Raw genomic sequence first — 20,952 nt, 5'->3', positions numbered from 1 at the left:
GGGCATCTGGCCCAGGGGTCCAGAGCACTGTTAGAGGTGGGCTGGGGGCTGGTTTACTGGAGGCTAGGACCTAGTGCCTTGAGTCTCTCCAGCAACTGTCCATCAGCATGAATAACCACAACAGTGGACACAAAGACGAGTGTTTTTGCTTCTTTAAACAAGCAGGAGAAGCGAGAGTGGAAGCAAAGGGAACAGCGTGAACAGAAACAGCCGACTGCACCAAATACAGGGAAGAATATGCTGCGTCTTCACCACATCTGTTACAAAAGAAATCTGACAGCGGACAGGAGTGAAAGTAAGGGCTCATTATGGTCCTTCATAGGCTATCGCCAGTGTGAACGTGTCTCCTATGTAGACGGGGTTCGCCATTTATGCCTCAGCGGACTGTCGACTGGATCGCTACACATCTCCCCAACTTTAGTTCCAAATGAGGGGCAAGAGTCATACAACACACGCGACAAATTGTACTCTTACAAAGTACATTCAGAAAAAAACTCTTTGAGCGAGCCATATGAAAAAAGACACAATATATTCCATTTGTCGTCTCGCTGAAACGGGTCAATGTGACCAGCTTCTTTCTTTTTTCTTTTAAACTGAGAGCAGATGAATTTAGATCACCTGGCAAAAACGACGCAAGTTACGACACAATACAAGTTAAAGTCAGAGAAGCGACCGTCGGAAAGGATGTAGTTTGGCAAACAAATCACGGCTCCCCTGGGTACGCTTTTGTGGGCAGTGTGTGGTTGTGGGGGGCCCTGCTGATGACGCAATCCCCACGCACCCCCCCAGAACTTGGGCATTGATTGAATTCTGCCAAATTGGATGTGAATGTGCGTGTGTGCGTGTGTGTGTGTGTGTGTGTGTGTGTGTGTGTGTGTATTCTGCAGTCCATTCTATTGCTCTATTTTTTTCATGTAACTCTTTTTTCCCAAAGCAGCGGGTGGTGGAGCCATGTTTGTTAATAATGTATCCTGTAGCGAGGTGCCCTGACAGACGTTGCACTGTAATAATCGTAACTACGATGAGGTTTTGGCTTTCCCCACAACTAAAACCACATAAGCCCACATGTTTATTACATGAGAGCTGAGTCTGGTCGGGCAGGCTCAGTAATGGCTAATGGACAACAAACTCCAGAAGTGCATGGAGGCAGAAGCGTTGCTGTTGGATGTTTGTGTGGTTTTAGGACTAATGTGAGCGAACCTCATTCGCACACCCTTTGTGATTGAATTTTAAACAAGTAATAGAGCTTATTTAGTCACGAGCAGCTTATTTTATTTCCCTTTAAATGCTCCAACAAGGGCATTAAGAGGGAAATCCACTTCTCTCAATCATCAGCTGTTTTTATTTTCTAAAGAGGAGGGTAAAATTTAGGGAAATGTAGAAGATGTCAGCACCATCTCTGAATCCTCCATTACGTAAACGCCATGTGGCTGAATGACAGCACGGGTGACTGTTGTCATCGATATCCTGTTTGCCTTCATGAATGTAGAGTTACTTCCTCTCACGCAGCTGCAGAATTTTGGAGCTGCTCGAGTTGTCGGTTCCCCATCTTGACTCTGTGTTCAGTGTGAAGCAGCCAGGCGGTGCTCATGCAGCGGGCCGAGATTATCAATGCAGCCTCTGTAACCAAACCTCAAGCAGCCAGCCAGCTCAAGCATTACGTACAAAAATTGGCCCGAACCTCAGTATTACTGTATTGAAAAATAGCTAAAAAAAAAATAATCCCGATCTCCGTGATAACAGCTGACCTTCCCAGCGATTTTCCCAGTTGAAAAACTCACAGAGGCAATTTGAGGAATGCTGAAGGAGCCATTTTCTGAGGCTGAGCTGACTTATCGAGACATTCTGCAGCATCCGTCCTGTCTTTTTGACAGGAGAACGACAGTAGATATTAACAGTGACACAAGAGCTGTATTTCAGACTGATGGTTTCATTTAGCCTGTGAGTGTAATGAACTGTAGAGACTGACAGACCCAAAAACCAGCTCTGAGCTGTTTAAAGTCAAGCAGCATGGCTGGTGGCTAATAGTAGCCGTTAGAAAATTGTGGTGTGTTTGGGATAAATGCGTCCAGCTTTTTAGGAGTGAAGCTGTTTTCTCAAACAGGAAATCCGACTCGAGGCATTATTTGCTCTTGTTTGTCCAGGCCACCCCCCACTGATGGTGCAGCGAGCCCTGAGTGTTCTGCTTCATGTCTTAAACACAGTTCTGGGGTTTTAAATTGGACACCGCAGGCTCCCGTAGTGCAGGTGTACCTGTGGCAAAACAACCGCTGCCCCGAAACCGCTGCCTGTTTTGGATCTACAGTCTGTGGGTCTGCAAATGTCTCCTGACCGTCCTGTGTGACACAGTCCTCCAAGATTTATATTACATATTTTAATTATTAGAACTTGGATGAGAAACAAATTCTAATTACCCAATAATGATATATTTTTTTTAGCTAATTGCTTATAATAGCCAAATAAAAACTAAATTACTTACATTACACTACAGTTTAGTAACAATAATCAGTTATTGACTTTTGTTGCCACTTAATTTATAGAATTACTGTTTTGAATACCAGTATGATGACATCACCACGCGTTACCTTCAGCTTTACATCGTTGACACGTGGCCTAAACCTGGAATTTCCCCCCACATTTTCATTTTTTTTGACACATGGTCATGCTAAATAATTTGTAAGAAATTCATTTGCCTGTTAAGGTTGTTACTTTTGTCCAGGTCGTCCAGTCTCAGACGCTGTTTACCGTCTTTGAGTCTGTAACATGGGACCATGTCACAGCATGTTCCCCAAAGTTTTAAAAACAATAACAATCTAGTTTATGCGTGCCAAAGAGTAAAGATTATGAAATTAGGCACAAAGGCACACCATGGTACTGGCTGATTCTAACACAGAGGACAGCGATAAATCTATACCTTTTTTCTACATTCTTAATGGTTTTCTTTTCATCGCTGACTCAGCGATTTCTGTAATTTTATTGCTTTTAGACTTGAGTGCTGTGTGTGATGGGTGCAGTCAGATGGCTTTAATACAACTAAACAGTTCATGTGTGATGTAACAGGAACACTTTAGGCTCACGCCAGTGAGGTCCTAATTGTGTTTGCTGCCTCAGGAAAACATCAGTCCAGAGTAGGTGGTGATATTTGCTATTTACTGTTTCCTTTTTATGAGTCAGAGTTCTGCTAAATGTCTATTTTGACTAAAACTTCAACATTCTTCTCAGACCTCTGACCATAGGAATAAGATGGAAAACCATAATCTGATCAATAATCTGATCCATACATCATGACAGTTGGTACACGGGACTGTGGTCAGAATACCTCCAGAACCCAGGACCTGTTTCCAGCCAGCCAGCCAGCCAGCCAGGCAGCCAGCCAGCCAGCCAGACAGACAGACAGAAAGAGACTGAGTATAATGCCATGTAAGCTTCTCCATGAGGGATTTTGTTTTGGGAATACTTTTATTAAAGTATGTGAGCACTAGAATTGCTGACTTCATCCTCCAGACAGCATTTATGCACATATACAGATTTCTTATGTGTTATGTAAATGTATCTCTGAGATGATGGGATACGTAATGATTAGTAACACTGCCACCCCGGAGATCCTTCACATCAGCATTATCATGAAATTCTATATGAGATTTTCTTTTATTAATATTGACAATAGTCTCCATCAGTCTTTTGGTTCCCAGCGCTGTGCAGGCGTCGTTGCTGTGGCTGCTTGATCTTTAGTGCACAGGAAGACGCCTTCACCCTTTGAGGCTATTTGTTTTTGTAGTCTTCTATAGCTGTTTAAAATGTAATATCTACGAATCAACTAGGAAGCAGCAAACACTATAAAAGTCTTTTTTTATGTCAGCCTGCAGAAACAGAGTGTTTTCCTGAGATTCTCTGATTTTTGAGCACTTTCCCTCGCGTCTAGCTCTCAGCCTGAACCTCAGTGCCAACTGATCAGGGCTCTTGCCAGCACAAAGCTAATCACTTTCCATTTTCTTCCAAAGAGACTCGTCGTGTGTGCATAAATATGCCTGTGACTGCACCAGGTGGGAGGAATTCTGCTCACTTTGCCAGAGTCGACCCTCTGAGCTGCACAGGGCCTGCAGGGGTTGGGCTGTAGTTTATCTATCTGCCCTATGGAATAACTACTTAACTACTTTACAGTTTTAGGCTCTGAAAATACAGCTATGTTTTCTGTGCATATGTTTGCAGCTCTGCACTGAGGGTTGTAACACTGCTGCCCTTTAAAAGAGGAATTATTCTGAGCCCTTTGCAGAAGTAGCACATGTAGAAAGAGTTAAATCCTGAATCTTTTCTATGATTAATGCTCTGGTGCATCTGTTGAGAGAGTGCACACAGTATAGCCATCTGTCCTAGAGAGAGAGGGAGAGCGAGAGAGCGAGTGTATGTGTGTGTGTGTGTACACTGACATAAAGATTGAGGGCAGATGTGAGCTTGTGTTTGTGTGACTGCAGTGCCAAAATCAAAACTCTGCGTGTATTTGTGTGTGTGTGTGTGTGTGTATGTGTGTGTGTGTGTGTGTGCGCGCAGCTGGTTGCAACCCAGTAATTCAGGCCCAGCATCTCCAATGTTCCAGCCTCTCATAAGTGAGCTTCCTCAGAAATTGTCACACAGCAGATTGACTAGATTGGCTCCCACTGTCGGCAACAGATTTCTTTGCGACTGGAGGATCCACGAGCATACAGTGTTACAGTAATTCTGTCATACTGTACATAGACACGCGGACGCACGTTTGCACTGCACAAACAAGCTGAAGAGAAAGTAGCTGGTCCTGAAGGAATACCATCATGGAGTCTGGTCATTCCTATTGAAAATGAGAGTAAATGTATCCGAGTAAGCCATAAATAATGAATGCTAAATGCACAAAGATATACGCTGATTCACATTTTCCTTTTGTGCAGCTCTGAGTAGACACAAAACATTTAACAAATGATTGCCAAAAACGATTCCCTTTGTTTTCAGCTGATTAATCAACCTCGTGAACCTGCGGCGGTAGGTTAGCGTTGGCTGACCTGAAGGGTACAATGAAAGATTAAGTTGTCTCTGATGCTCCACACATGCGCCCCCGTAACAGTGCTCTGCCCTTACCTCTGGGTTTGTTTTTTGTGGTGGAAATGCTTTCATTGGCTTTCATTGTGCTCCATCACGCTGCTGCACACGGTGCATTCACCCCCGCTTTGATCTAAGACATGAAAGAATGCTTCACTCCTCGGTATCTGAAACCATTCATTTCAGATTCCCCGCATCCCTCTTCGAGTCAAATATCAATTCTCTTTAACTCAAGATCACTACGCTTTGGGTAATCTTGAGGATCTTTTTTGGTGGCTGTTTTGCTTGAAATTAAAGTGTCTCTTAGCTCTCATGTTGAAAGCAAAACTGCAAAGTAGCGCAACAAAAATGTGTGAATGTGGTCCGAGACCTCACCATTTCAGCCTGATTTCTTATTAGGTGTGCACGGATCTGACCCACATAGCTTTAGGGGGCTGTTTGAAAAGAGGCCCATGCTAGAAATAAATGTCACATTTAGCTTCGATCCTTGTTCAAGAGGGCATCAAATTTTTTGAGGAAATTTCAATAAAATTGCCATTTTGGAAATAAAATAGTCAAATGTAAATATGTATTTAATGTTGTACATAAGTGGATATATGTTAATTTCAGATCTAAATGTACCAGCTAAATCCAAATGTTGAATCTAAATCTGGGGTTAAACCAAATATTTATTATTTAATATTATAAGGTGACAGGAAGTACCAAAATAAAAGCCCAGGAGCTAATAACACGAGCATTTGACCATTCTATATCATGACAATAACCTTCTACAAAGAAATGATGGAACGTGTTTTGGGGAATTTTATTTGACATGTGGCCTACGTGGATGTTTTGATGTTCATCACTGCAGTTGCCATGGTGACATGTTGACAGAATATTACCATATTATACTAGCAAATTAGTTATTTAGTTTCACTAGAGATTTAGATTAAAGATTGACTTCAATTTAGCAATTACATTTAAAATTTTCATGTCACATTTAATGTTTACATTTACTATTTATTGTTTACATTTAACTATTTAATTAATATATTTCTAAGATGTCAATTGAGATGTAAAAATCCTGAAAAGTGACTTAAATAAGCGCACACTTTGAAGCTAATTGTGACAAAATGCCTTTTCTAGCGTGAGTTGCTTTACAAACGTCACCTCATAGATAGGTTATTTTTGGTCTTATATATTTAGTTTTGCTAAATCATTTTCTTTTAATATTCCTTTTCTGAATTTTAGAAAGGATGCAAGCACTGTGCACGAGAATCTCACTCCTTTGAAGTCGGCGCAGGAGATAACAGCAAAAAGACGGGCGTATGCATTGATTTGTACTTTGATGGGTGACTCCAAACATTTCTTTAAAACACTTCCATCACTCTTCCAAGCTTGTGCTGCCCTCAGACATTTATTGTGGATAGATGTTCATTAATACCAAGTCAACAACAGTGACACCCGCAGACTATCATATGTCAACTCATGCCCATGCTGCTCAGGAAAGGCCATTGGCTCCATTTAAGGCAGAAGCAGAGGCAGAGCGACACAGTGACCTTCCCGTTAGCCGCGAAGTGAAGCCACGCAGAGGTATTAGAAGAAATATGACAAATGACTGACTCCACAAAAGACTTTGATGCCTCTGCAGCATGCTGACATTTTACTAATGGGGCAGATAGTACACGTGCATGTACGCGCCTGTGTGTCTGGTGTCAGAGTGACAAATCATTAGTCCTATCCTGTCTAACTGACTTTGGTCCACAAAGACTCACCTTCATTTACAGAGCAGATGATTTGGATGTGCTTCATTAACTGATTTATGGAACAGATTAGCTTCTTTAGTAGATTTGCCCTCATTTAGTTATTGATATCCAAAAGGGCAAAAACAACTTAGTTTCTCATAATTTGCTAATACCTTAGCTTTGCTTTCAGAAGGTCCTATGTGATGTTAGATGAGTTTCAAAGGGGTCCAGGAGCTGAACAACAGGCCGCCTGTCCAACAACAGAAACAGGATCTATTTCTTGTCATTATACATTCAAAGGCCACCTTTTGCATCTCACATCCAATCAAACCGTGACAGGCTACCATGTGCAGCTCTGCAGCAGCTGTGTGGAAACATCAATATCTAATGAGCTGCTGCCTCATCCTACTCCTCACATCCCAGAAGGTTGCTCAATTCATTGAAGTTCAACATTATTTATATGATGTGCTATGGTGACAGTGGTTTCTTGGGTTTTACAGAGACCCAGAGCCGGATCCCTAACCAAGTAACTGAGGAGATTTTAAAAAAAAGGAAGAAACCTTGAGCAGGACCAGACTCATATGGTTTGATGGTTTGGAGGGGGAGATAGAGTAGGAGAGATGTTCAGAAAAAGAACAAGCACAAGCATCAAAAATAGTAATAATACTCCTGTGGAAGATTCCATATTTTTACTGCTGAGTTTCAGTCCCAGAGGTAGACTCACCTCATAGTTTATAGGTTCAGCGCTGTGCACCAAGGCCTGCCTATAAATGATCACATCAGGTGAAATCTCCAGGAGAAAGTTGAGTCGACTCTCTTTTTACTACCTGGAGGAAATATCAGTGGCAACAGTAGAGGAACCAAATAGTGTTTGTTACTTGACGATATAAATGCCAGGAGAGGACCAGTTGAAAGAATAAAAGACAGGAAACAGACTGAAAAGGTAGGGGGCCGTTTGGAAGACAGGCTCGGCAGAAAATAGCACTGTGGAGAACAGGAGAGAGGCTGTCGGGGGGCTGGAAGAGATGAGTAAGGAATTAAAAGAGAAGGAAAGGATGTGCAGAGAGGAGATGGAAGGAGACAGAGGTGACCATGGGGTCATTTAAACAGGGAATTAATCATTTTGACAGGCTATCTGTCCCAAAACACGCCCTCGTGCACACTGCTTCAAGCAGCTATTCTTGTATCTTTGGCGGCTCTGTCCAATGATTTCTGTGCAGTTTTTCTTGATTCATTTTTATAATCACATTATTTTCTCTTTGAAATGCAATCGTTTGCTGGGATTCAAATAAACAGATTTTATTTTTTAAATTGGTTCACTGGGTCCAAACCAAAGTGTAATAAATTAGCAAATGTGTGTTATTTTGTTCTAAAAGTTTAGCTCATTACCACGGATTTAAATGCCTTTAAAGTTCTTGTAGGAACAAAATTATGCAGCTTTCCCCCCCTGTGTGGCTTCACAAACAAGTCATGATGAAATGATGGGTTAAGAGCGTCATCAATCAAGGCACAGGCTGAAGTCACAGATGTGAATGATACTCCTGTAAAAACAGGAAAATATAGATCGTGATAAGTAAAATGATTAAGGCTGGTTCATACGCCAAAATCTTCAACAGACTTCAGCATTTTTTACGCTTACACCGTGAAACACCCTCCCACCATCTTTTATTTTTAGAGCTTATAGCATAATCTTTGTTCCAAAATGACAAATAAATGTAGTCACTGACTTCTAATTTACTCTACTCTTGTATTGAGCAACATATTAAAGGGGAAACTTATGAAGATGCAGTTATATAACTGCATACTTCTATCACAACTACTCAAATCCATTGAAATAATTTTGTTTGCAGAAGAACCTGCAATATTTTTGACGAGATATTCAGTTTAGCTCTTAAGAATAAATCAGTCCTAATTATTTGATCTTCTTTTTTCTTGCTTTATGGCAACATCAAATTATAGTCTATATTAATATTTGCGTTCATTTACACGTCTGTATTTCTAGGCAGTGCGCCTATTAAGCGTGTGAAAATGAATGATGTTATTGCAATTTAAAACAATGCTTTTTAGTTTGCCAAAGAGAGCATATAAATGAGACATTTAACATTAAAGCAGGTATAAAGTCAATACACAAACACGCCTTGTGGCTTCCTGCCTTTGACATTTCTGCTCGCAGGCTGCACACCAGGACGAGCTTTCCCCATGAGCTTCACGCAGATCTAATGAGCCACCTGTCGGTCTGCATGGCGCCGTTTCAAGGGTCCGGGTTGGATTGTTAAAAAGTTAGTGTGACGCGAGCAGAACCATAGCAACATCCATACACAACTATGGCGAATCGTAGCTCTCCGCTAGCGAGGAGTTCCGGCAGCGGCAGCAGCCTTTTTCCATTCGGTCAAACAGACATGGCATGATGTACGCCATAATGGGCCTCTTTGCTCAAATGGATTTCTGGCAGGAAATCAGTTCTACCCACAGGACGTGACAAATTTAAAAACTGCAGCTGAGTGCAGGCGACGACTGTAGGGGAGCTTTACAGAAAATGAATGAAAGAACCTCCTGTTGTTACTTTTGCATTGTCGCATTACAGAAAATATTAAAGGCGGAATCAACGGGTATGACGCCCACAACTGGATGGTGTCTTGAAGATGAAGAAGAAAACATTTGTCAGACACCCAAATTTTGGTGAAAATGAGGATAATAGCGCCGTTTGTTTTACCCAATTTGGCAGTTTAGGGCATTTATCAATGCCAGTTAGTCGCCCTTAGTAAATAAATATCTGATCTGATACAATATTCGAGAGTCCAAATGTCTGCTGCCATGAAAATAAATTGTCCGGCTCTTAATGAGGGACTGACTGAATTACAGATGAGACCAACATCAAGAGAAAACTAGAAGCAATTTCAGATCAGACATCAATGGATCAAATCGAAGATGTGAAGGTTTTTAGTGGTATGTGTAGCCAAGCCAAGTTTAGGCTGTAAATCAATTGACAGAGCCCATTTTTTTATTATAATTTCTCAGGGTGTGTCTGCTGAGGAGTGTGTGGGACGGGGATGGTTGTCTAATGAGGCTCTGAATAAAGGATGTGAAGCAGCAATTTCATGACTGCTGTCAAGACAAATGCAACTATCCTGGGTTTGTTAGCACTGTAAATTCTTCAATCCCACACAGTAAGTTTGAGTTTAGGTGGGGAGGCTGTTCGTGTATTAAATAGCTTTATCTGGTTAAACCCATGCCCTAAGTACTACTAACGCATACTGACGCATTCAGGTTTCCTACATTGATTGGTGATAGCTGTGCTCCCATATGCTTCAATATACTTCATTACTCAGTGTGAAGTAGTGCAGCTGTTCCTTTGTTTCTGAGATGTTCGCTCACAAGGAGGCCTTGGTCACAGCCCAAAGTTGAGTTTCATTTACAGGTATCGTCGACGTCATAGGTGTACGTTGACCTCTGACCCCACTGACCCACTCAACTTTTATGCTGACAGGTTGTTGTAATTAATGCACTTGCATGATCTCTGCCTATTCTCTGGATGGATGGATGGATGGATGGATGGATGGATGGATGGATGGATGGATGGATGGATGGATGGATGGAAGGTAGGTAGGTAGGTAGGTAGGTAGGTAGGTAGGTAGGTAGGTAGGTAGGTAGGTATGGTTGGTGGGTGGGTGGGTGGGTTGGTTGGTTGGTTGGTTGGTTGATTGATTGATTGATCACTACTGATTGGAGTCAGACGCTATATCCAGTTATCCAGAAATGTTGGCGTGGCTCCAACAGGGAACATAAGGAACCCGGACAAGGATGCAATTGTATGTTGACAGCGATGTCGACACAGTAAAAGGCAAATATTTACACTAACAATATCGAGGTGGGAACTGCAAACATCGTCGGGCATCTGCTCGCAGCAGGGTGGCAACGTGAAGGCTGCCATCGCCATCAACAGGAACACTGAAGTCCCCTCACAGGACAAGCATGGCCACACAGCTGGTCGACTAAGCAAGTAAGCTACTTGAGGACCCTTCTGAAAACCTCCCTGGGGCCAGTGCTGAAGTGCACAAAACCAGAAAAGACTCATGTCATGAGGAAAATACAGTTAAAAGTCTTTCTGGGAAGGTCAATAAAAGAACAGCATCATGTTCTAACATTTGAATGTCTCACTTGATGGTGTGCTTGCACAGGCCTCCCGTCGTCTAATTTACCTGCCAACAGTAAAATGAGGCTAGGTTTTTTCCACTTAAATGAGTGGTTACAGCTCCTTCCCACTACATGTGCAGCCCTGTAAGTTTTAACAGGATGCAGTAACTGCTGGTGGTGTCATGGCCTAATTACCAAGTCTTCAGTTGTTCTGTTTGTTCGAAGCGCGTGTTGTGTTGGGAGATTTCCCCAGAAGTGGGTATTCGCTCCGCTCTGTTGAGAAAATGGGGGAGGACTGTCTTTTCGATAGAAGCGATGCCAATCACCGAGCAGATTCTAACCAATGAGGAACTTCGGGCAGGACTGGTGCAGCGACTTGGGCCAAATTTCAGCATCGATGAAACGCAAATGTGATAAAAATATCCAGGAAGCAGCGTGCCCATAAATACTGATAATCTCAAACCAAACAAGCACTCTGCTGTGAAGCTGCATGCACCCCAAGGTGAATCCATGGCAGATGTGTCACATGTGCAGTGGAAATGTGCCGTGAAGGTGCCCTGATTTTTACCTGCCCCCTGCCCCCCAAACGTCTCAGATCTGCTACTGGTGATCAGAAATTGTTCTTGTCTATGACGCCAGATGGCTGCAGGCGGCTTGTCTGTAAAAACCGTGTTTCCATTGCTTTGATGAGAGACCTGGCAACAGCAGAAGTGTTTTCCACAAAGGCAAATAGGTTTTTTATACAGAAGTGATTGAGACGGACGTGTCTGCGTGTCATGTGACTTTGCAGTGTTTACGGTGGGATCAGTGTGAGCGAACATTGGCGAGTAGCTCCAGTTTTAACTGTGATGTGGATTTGAATGGTTCTGCTGTCATCCTAGTCTAGTTCAGCCGGGATCCGCAACATCATTTGAAAGCTGTGATTCACACATTATGGGAATAAAAGCGGAACTTTCCGCTCGTCATCCCCTGCCGTGATAATCAAGGCTAAAGTGTCAACAGCAGCCGACCCTCGACAGGCTTTTTTCTCCTCCTAATAGACACCGACAGAGCAGAGGACTTAAATTAAAATTCTTCTCAACGCTGTGTGTGCTTATTGGGTTACATGCATTATGCAATAGACCATTACAGCCCAAGCCCAGGTGGGACCGATCACTTTTCCTCTGTTAAATATTAGCATTTCATTCTCCATACTGTTTCTCTGAGGAGCCGCAGTTCGTCCGAACCAATTTCAGTCTCTGTCCACAAGCTTTTCTCTGAGGCTCTTCGCACAACATTCCTCTGCCTGCCAATCATTGAACTTTGGTTAAACTGCGCCCAGCTCTGTCACTTTCTCTCCCCAACCCCTCTTGTCTCCTCTCCTTTACTGTATTCTGTTCTCAGGGATGAATGGATGCTTTGTCCTTTCCTCATCATCAGTGTGTTTCATTTTAAGTGCGCTCTGTAAATGATGATAACAACTTATGACATTTGTGTAAGTTTAAGCGTCTCTTTTCAGCACGTTACTTAAACCGTGTAAATGGTGGTGTCGTGACAGATGACGACATTTTCTCTCACAGTTCTTCTCATCTTATTCAGAAATTGCCCAACATCTGGTGTAAATGATAGTGTTGTTGTTTATCACTTTAACATGTGCCCTGTGTCTGTGAGGGAATCTTCGCCTCCATCCAAATCACCTCTGCCCGCCGCCGGTGCAGTTCTGATGCCGTTGAAGGCGTAACATCGATCGGACACTGAAACCGCTGTACTGAGGTCTCATTCGGACAACAGGTCAACGTGACTGAGGTTTTTATGTCATAACATCAGGTGAAATGTCATGATTGACGGCTGAGTGCTGCTGTCCGCCAGGTTGCTGCTGCAAAAGCTAACTCCATGGGATGTCAGTTCTGGCTCCTTTTCTGAGCATCTGGCTCCTTTTCTGAGCAGTGGGGGGAATTAGAGAAAGGCGTGGGGGGGTTATTCTGTCAGTGTCTACAACACACCTCTAGACTGCAAGACAGATGCTGGACACTTGATCATTTTATCCTGACATCAAATCTACTGTAGAGCACATTAATGGTGAGGCTTACTGTAATGTGCCTCAGATATGATGCACAACAGCTGGTTATCCCAAGATCATGATTACAATATGGTTGACCACACATTCACACGCGGCTGCTTAAATTCAGGGCCCATGTCTGTGTGTTTATGGTGGTGGTGGTCTGAGTTGATTAAGCGTGAAGAGTTTTACTCCACAGGGCTTCACACCTTCTGTCTTTCTCTCCCCGTAAGAAAGCAGAGCATGATTAACACCAGTGTAACTGAGCTGTGGTTCATTGGCTTGGCAATAGCTATTTAATCACAAAATTAGTTTGGGAGGTTAATCCGGCCTGCTGGGGGCCTCCAAGCGTGTATATGCCTCTGCACTTTCACTTTGTTTGTTGTTGAGATCACAAAAGTAAATCTGTGGTCTTAAGAATATTTACAGCTAGCATGCTACATGAGGCTGTGGGTGATCAGTCCTCATCACTATCCATTGGTGCTGGTCTCGTTTAAGGACTGAATCTGTGCCACTGTTTGTTTGGGGGTTTTAACAGTTGTTGGTGGGCTGAGCCAAAGGTGATTAGCAGATTTTACTGGTTCTGACTGTTATTAGTGGTCCTGGCCCGTGCTTTGAGTTCAGGGGGGGCACAGAGGTGCAGGAAGTTGGATGAAGAGTCTGGGTTTTTTCATTCATTGACCACGTTTAGAAAATCAAATAAAGGATAGTAGCATGTCCTCCTCGTCATCACTAGGTAGCAATATTCCTCTGTTCAACAGGTTAGTATGGCCCCTTTTACATTTGAACTATTGCATCACATAATAAACAAGTGGAGTCAGACTGGCACTTTGAAGAGCAGCAGCAGCGATAAAGCTTTGCTCTCGTACGTAATGTACATGTTATTGATTGTGGAGTCAAAATCCATGCCACCCCTCGTGGTCATGACCAGCTCGCTGGCTGGTTTTGTTCTTGCTGGGTACCTACGTCAGCACAAGGGATGTGGAGCACATGCATCCTTTCTCCTGCTTTACCTCAGATTCATGTACACATGCTGAAAAGCTGATTTACAATTGCATTATCTGGGTGTCTTTGTCAGATAAGGAGCACTCTGGTATTAATCTGTGCTTACATGTGCTTCAGTTGTCCAGGTATTGTCAGGTTCAAGTTCTAATTCATTTTTTTCAAGTGTCATATACACATACTGACTGGTTATGGTTGTTTGTCTGGTTTGTGGCCCCTTTGATAAGCTCCTGCCTAAACTTCCCCTCTTTTTTACAACAGTTTTTCACATTTAAACCATGTTTTCTGCACAGTTTTCGCCCTGATCTCGTAAATAAGGAGCTGCAACCAGAGTGTACTTGTACTTTGTCAAATGTCTCATGTTTCTGAAGCACTGAAATATTTTATTTGTCAATCACATTTAGATGCAAATAAAATGTGCAGATAAATCAAGACTATTGTATTCAGGATATTTTAGATCAAGAACAGACATTTAGTGTCTCTGATCGACCTCTTGCGTGTTTTTGGTCTGTGGGTGGAGAAAACTCCAAATAGAAATGCACTAAACCCAGAAAGTGTTGCTCAGGCGTGACAGGCGCTGCATCGGCGTGCATTTTAAAAAAGAATGAAGCTGAAGGCCGAGCTCTTTCAAAGCAGCACTTTAGAATTGAATTTAGATAGTAAATGGGAATAAAACATACAGCGTCATCTTCATCTCTCAGCAGAGGTTGAGTCAGCCCACAGATCCTCATTAGATTTCACTTTGGGTGCCTTGACCACTCAGCCTTCACAGCTCTCCTTTATTTTAAATTCATCTTCACCATTATTAATCCCATCTCCGTGCAGTCTGCCCTCTCCATCAGTCAGTTCTTTTTTCTGTCACCCTATTCTCTGCTTTTAGCTGTCACCTTCCTTTATGAGCCCCTCTTCCCGCAGTTCCTGTCTTTCAAGGCTTTCCTTGCTTTTTGGTTTCATCTCATTCCCAAATAAAGCATATCGTAAATAATTAAAAGGCAACCAAGATCTATAAGACCTCATATTTGCCCTAGTTAAGCTCCACATCACATTAGCATGTTATCAATATTTTAATGTTTAATATTTCACCAATGCACCATCTCTTAGTTTCCATTTCATTTGATGCTGCTTGATAGAATTTAAATTAAAGTAACAGCATCCATCAAAAGGTGGTAAAGGTGACATCTACTGATATTTAGTGTCAAAAGAGGTTGTCCTGCAGCAGGTTCTAGGTTTTTTCCCGTTTATTTTTTACAAAACAAGGCTCCAAAACCTTTGAAACATACAGCCTGGTCTCTTCTCAACAGCGAAAAAGCTCCTGTGACATGAGAAATTAGATGTTATCACAAAGCCGCGGAGCAAAGGACACCCACAGTCACCTGGAGCAGGTAAGACGCGTGCAGCGCTGTGCTCACAGCACCAGCAGCTTAATGGGGAAAATCCATCTTTGACTGGTACCGTCCAGACAACCTCCATGATAACCAACAGCTGCGATATCATCTGTCGCTGGGCAGATTTATGCATCTGGTTACTGACACTGAAGTCTTGTTGATGCATTTTTATGGCATCTGATGTCAAAGATTGATTTATTTATTTTATTGTGCGGCGCACCTGTGGCCATGGTAGAGCGTGTTTTCCCCTTATATTTAAAACCTGAACGACAGTCACGCAACATTTTAGTGTGCAGAATGCAGCCAGCAGCATTTCGGTTTAACTGTTCAGCTTATTTAACAACTCCTGTTAAAGCAGCACCTTTACACACAGCGGAGGCGGCTTTAATAATTCAAATCTCAGGAGACGCCTACTTAGTTTTTGTGTTTTCTTATTCACAGCTAAAATAAAACATACATACCGTCCAGAAGTGACTTCTCTGTTTCCGATTCGCATCCCTGCCATGGTATTGCTTTAATGACGCTCAGTGTAAATCATTAATTGTTGAAGGAACAGAGGTTCTTCATTATACAGATGCCTTTCAGGGTCTGAGACCCAACCACAGCTTCCTCCTCATGGCAGCTCTCTGCACACTTGTGAGCAGCGTGCTACACAAAGCGTTGCCAATTAGCACAAGGTGTGACAAAAAGTAACCTTTTGGATACACCTGCTCGTGTTCTCAGAGCAGAAAAAAAGGCTCATAAACATTGATGGGGTTTTCACAACATGTCTGCTTACTCAATTTAGCACTTTCATTCCATTTATTATAAATCACTGGCAAGAGTCAGTGAACACTACAGATGTCATTTAATATGTATGTAAGGAAAATGTCTTGCAAGAGGGGGAAGACCCTTAATGGTTTGTGTTCATTGTCGGGGACCCTTGTTTAGGAGCCAAGCAAAGAAATAACTTACAAACAAATATCTTATGAGCCAGGCTAATGGCAGGACAGTGCCCTTTTACACACTGTTTTTGTTAAAAATGCACCTGTGCTGGATATTTGTCTGTGGAATTATTTTAACATTGCGGTTTTATTTATACGAGCTGAATAAAGGTCTCAAAGATGATCAGGTGAAGTGGGAAGAGCGCGAGAGCTTCAGGTGTCAGAGAGTAAATACTTCTGTCAATGTGACGGTTTACTTTAGAAGAAATTGGCCAGATTTGCTACAATTCTGTTTTCACGCTTTCTTTGTGGGGATAAGTGTAGGTTGATGAGAGTGGATCTGTCAATTTAAGGCCCCAACATTACAAAGGCACAGTAAATGGTAAAAAATGGTTCTTGTTTATTTCTTTTGATGATTAATGCTGTTTTCTCTAGGCTTCTTGGTTAATTATATAAAACAAATTCTATACATAACGTCCATGTCATGGGAGACTGTGTGATATATGTCTATATAAGTGTAGATTCTCAATCATCCAGGTCACAGTTATCCAAGGTAGTTTTCTTTGTCAACTGGACTGTATTAAAACCTGTAAAAAAAAGAAATACAGTCCAGTTGACAAAGAAAACTACCTTGGATAATTGTGTAATATACTTACAAATCCTAATATCAATGACATAAATGTCCTCTCTGGAACCAGCTGAGTGCAGTCGTTAGTCGATAATGAAGTAGAGTTCTTGGTATGGTTAATAATATCATTAATTTAAAAGTAGAACAATAACATCAGATAAAAGGAGGTCCATCAACAACCCCATCACCCATCACCGAGGTGTTCGGGGGGTTAATGAGCATTTTGGATGGAAGGAGAATGAACCCTGATGTCCTCAGTTTGTGGTTGTGCGTCTATGAATCATCCACATTTAAGAATAGCTTCTTGTATTCCACCATAAGATCTCTGGCTCTATCCATCCTGACCTGAGGGGGGATGTGAAACAGCACGTCAGAACATTTACTGTTTGGCTGATTCTGCTTCGTATGTATTGGTAAACAGACTGCAACGGCATAAGAGATGTAGAAATGAGAAAATCTCCTCTCAAGATGGCGCTGCTTTAGGTTAAATGGGATCCATTCTGTTTTTTTTTTACTGACTTCTGATATTTAACTCTAAAATCCAACAGGATTGTAAAACATAGCACATGACTGTATATTGAGACGGCTGAGTATAAAGGTGATGACATTGATCGCCACCACGAGCAGGTCAAAGGTTTGATCAAATTCCCCAGACCCCTGCTTGATCGCACATGCCCGAGCAAGTCCAATCCATAGACGCTAACCTACAAAGCTCTCTGGATTTGCACATGCAGACGGGTGTACGTGCCCGTAATGTAACATGTGACAGGACAAAAATGAGAACAGGACCCCAGGCGGTGGGTTTGTTGACCAGTTCCTGAGTGGACCTGCATGTTTGTTAATCCCTGTTCCATGTTTTCTTGGTTTTCTTTTCCAGATGGGAGGCACCATGTATAATACAGGGAAGCACGTGTCCCTGCGCCCAGACAAAGCCCACCTTGTGAACATCTCTGGAGGCCCGCTGGGATACAGCTACAGGCTGGAGGAGGTTCGCCTCCATTTCGGGAGCGAGGACTCCCAGGGTTCAGAGCACCTCCTCAACGGACAGGGATTTCCCGGAGAGGTGAGAGACCAGACTTGGAGGGAGAACGCAGGATTCAGAGGAATCCTCTTGGATCGTTTTAGGAAAGAAGCAGGAATGTGCTGCAACAGCGGAGCAGTTCCAAGCGGCCTTGAAATAATTCTAAACGACAGACAGACGCGCGGGGAAACTCGTTAGGATTAATAAATACATGCTTTTGGCTGGTTCAGTTTTCACATGAACACACACAGGCACACACAAACAGACAACGCCGCACCAGGTACACACAGTCAAAGACTGGGAAGCCTTTCTCTCTCATTTAGAGGATTGCCTTTCATGTCAGAGCTTGATGTTCACTCCCAGCTCGTTCCAGGCCTTGAAGTAAACTCAAATCTGGTTTCCCGTAATAGGAAACGCGCGCGTTTTCTGGTGTTCTGCAGAATTTTGGGGAGTTTCCCCGAGCATCTCAGTCTGCTGCCCATTGATCACGAAGCTGCATCCCCGAAGGGAAGTTAAAAGGAAACTGTAAACAGTCTTCCTCTTGTTAAGCGGAGCGGTTTTGCGGCTCCATTTCAGTTGGTGTCAGTCTAATCTGGGGGGCTTCAAGCGTTTTCTGCTTGAAATAAGCTCAGTATGGGGGCCAAGCAACACAAGCGCTTCATCAGCACTTACCAAGCGTTCCGACTGTAACAACCATTGGAATTATTGTCAGATATTAATTAGCGCTAGTAAAAGTTAATTGCTGCTGCCCGGGAGAGACTGGGCGCGCTTGTGGTAAAAGCAGGCTAGCAGCCTGTGATTGGACTTTTGTTCTGTTCATTTTCTCCACAGGTCCAGCTGATCCATTACAACCAGGACCTCTATGCCAACTACAGCGAGGCGGCGAAGAGCCCTCATGGCATCGCCGTGGTTTCCATCTTCATAAAGGTCAGCGAATCCGTCTGGAAACTGCGGGATGTTTCATTCACACCTGAACGCTGACACAGAACCGACGCTGTCAGAGATCAAATCAACCTGAGCGCCAGCGAAGCCGGCGCCGTTTCTCTGAGCTGACTGCAGAGTTACGACACGAGGAGCTCTAATTGTCGTCTCGTTAATGTAAAGCTGATGTTTCAGTCATCCCGCTCACATCGCTGCAGTTGCCGTTTGAGTGTGTGTGTGTGTGTGTGTGTGTGTGTGTGTGTGGGTGGGTGTGTGAAAACACTTGATCCCTCTCCTTCTCCTCTCACAGCTCTCTGAAAACTCCAACTCCTTCCTCAACCGTATGCTCAACAGAGACACCATCACCAGAATCAACTACAGACGTAAGACTCTCTCATCTGCCTTCGTGTATCTACACAGCTTTGACGTGCGCTAACGCAAGCTAACATAGACACAAAGACAACACAACGCACACCCCAGGAAAAGCCTCGTTGTGTGGCGTCGCTGTACCCTTCATTCACCAGTGCCTGTGCACTTTGGTTGAGGCTAACTTTACTGCAGATTCAGTCAACAGCTGAAAATTTCATGCATCTGCATCGATATCCTGGTCTTTGGATCCTGCTGGGATTCACGGAAGCCCGGCTAGCAGAGGCGCCGTCACATTCTTCCTGGATATATAAAAACCCTCACATACAACGCAACGCCTCATCCTGCCACATCTACCGAGATTAATTAGGCTCCGTGGTTATAATACGATGCTCATCTCTGAATAGTGTGAATCATTTTTAAAGACAAACACCCACGCAAGAAGAGCGTTTAGTTCAAAGTTTGCACTTCATTTCTGAAAAACAAACAGGCGTTTGAAGTCAAGCCAGGAGCCAATCAGTTGTTTAAGTGAGAAGGCTGAGAATTCTTCTGCAACGGCTGCATGATTTGCCTTGTGGAGCGCCTGGGAGACAAGCGAGACGTTAGAGTTGACGGCGTCTCTGTGTTTCACTCAGATTGTTTCCCGTAATATGCGATTTATTATCATTTCTACGCTGCTCTGCATGCCGGAGCGCAGCAGCGTGCACACGATCACATGTGTTCTGATGTTCCTTCAGCAAGAATGCATTCGTGAGTTCCCGCAAATTAGTGCTACATTGCCAGAACGTGTTTTCTAACCTCGGCAGCAAAGATGCACACCCCTCTGGAGGATTCCTTTCTGCTAATGGGGATAAACATAGCAGAGCTACATAACCACACGAACACACACACACACACACACACACACACACACACACACACACACACACACAATGACAGGTGAATAACAAGGAATTACACTTACTTATTATTTACTATCTGGAAAAGTGCAAAAAGGAAGTCTTGACTTGGAAACATGAACATTGTGTCCCATTTAAGTGATTTTCCAAATAGATTTGTAACCCCCAGTTCATAAAATAGCATGTTAACACATTCAGGCTTTCTGTTTGTGGCTGTTTCTTGGCTTTCCGTATTTAAATGATGCAAACCCAACAGATTTATATGGTTAGGCAGTGTTTTAAGTGTACCATAACACACAAACGGAATTTTGTTTTCATCACTCTGGGACACATTTGTATTCACTAGCATTTAAGCCGGTTCCCAGTTCCCTGGCTCGGATGCTAGCGAGGTGGTGCACGTACAATAATCTCATATTTATTGTCGGCACGAAGGCCCGATTTTATATCATCCTGAAGTGTTTTGTTTTATATGGGTCTTAATTGCTGTTCACATTTAATTTTATGACTTTTATGGCTTAAATCTGTAGATACCAACATAACCGCTGTGCTGCATTAGCAGATACAGCTACGCCCACGTGCACATGTGCACCTTGGTGCCCCTGGTTTATTTTTTCAGCTGTTAACCTGACGTCTTGGATGTTGTGATACAAAATAAGTTTTCTCCCATTTTAAACAGGCACTGACCTGCTCTCATATTTCCACATTTGAGTTTAGTGCATCCAACCTTTTTACCTACACACAAACGGTGTTTGTTGTGCATTATAGCACAATAATAGTGATACAAATAATAGTGACTCTTGTTAGAGGCTTTAGGCTGTCTGTATCCCTTTAGACGTATCACACA

The 20,952-nt window shown here is 42.9% G+C and overlaps 1 protein-coding gene across 1 annotated transcript in view; it reads left to right on the top strand.

Annotated features, from left to right (window-relative positions):
• Window positions 1–20,952, top strand: part of ca10b (carbonic anhydrase Xb) — a 77,820-nt gene that overhangs the window by 46,298 nt on the left and 10,570 nt on the right. Inside the window, exons 4-6 of the mRNA XM_003964268.2 lie at window positions 17,779–17,964; window positions 18,754–18,849; window positions 19,154–19,226. Of these exons, the coding sequence (XP_003964317.1) occupies window positions 17,779–17,964; window positions 18,754–18,849; window positions 19,154–19,226 (355 nt within the window). The remainder of the gene's footprint in view (window positions 1–17,778; window positions 17,965–18,753; window positions 18,850–19,153; window positions 19,227–20,952) is intronic.

This window comes from Takifugu rubripes, chromosome 5 (assembly GCF_901000725.2).
Source record: "Takifugu rubripes chromosome 5, fTakRub1.2, whole genome shotgun sequence".
Lineage (NCBI taxonomy): Eukaryota > Metazoa > Chordata > Actinopteri > Tetraodontiformes > Tetraodontidae > Takifugu > Takifugu rubripes.
The sequence above is the reverse complement of the archived record's forward strand: the minus strand, read 5'-3'. Positions and strand labels throughout refer to the sequence as shown.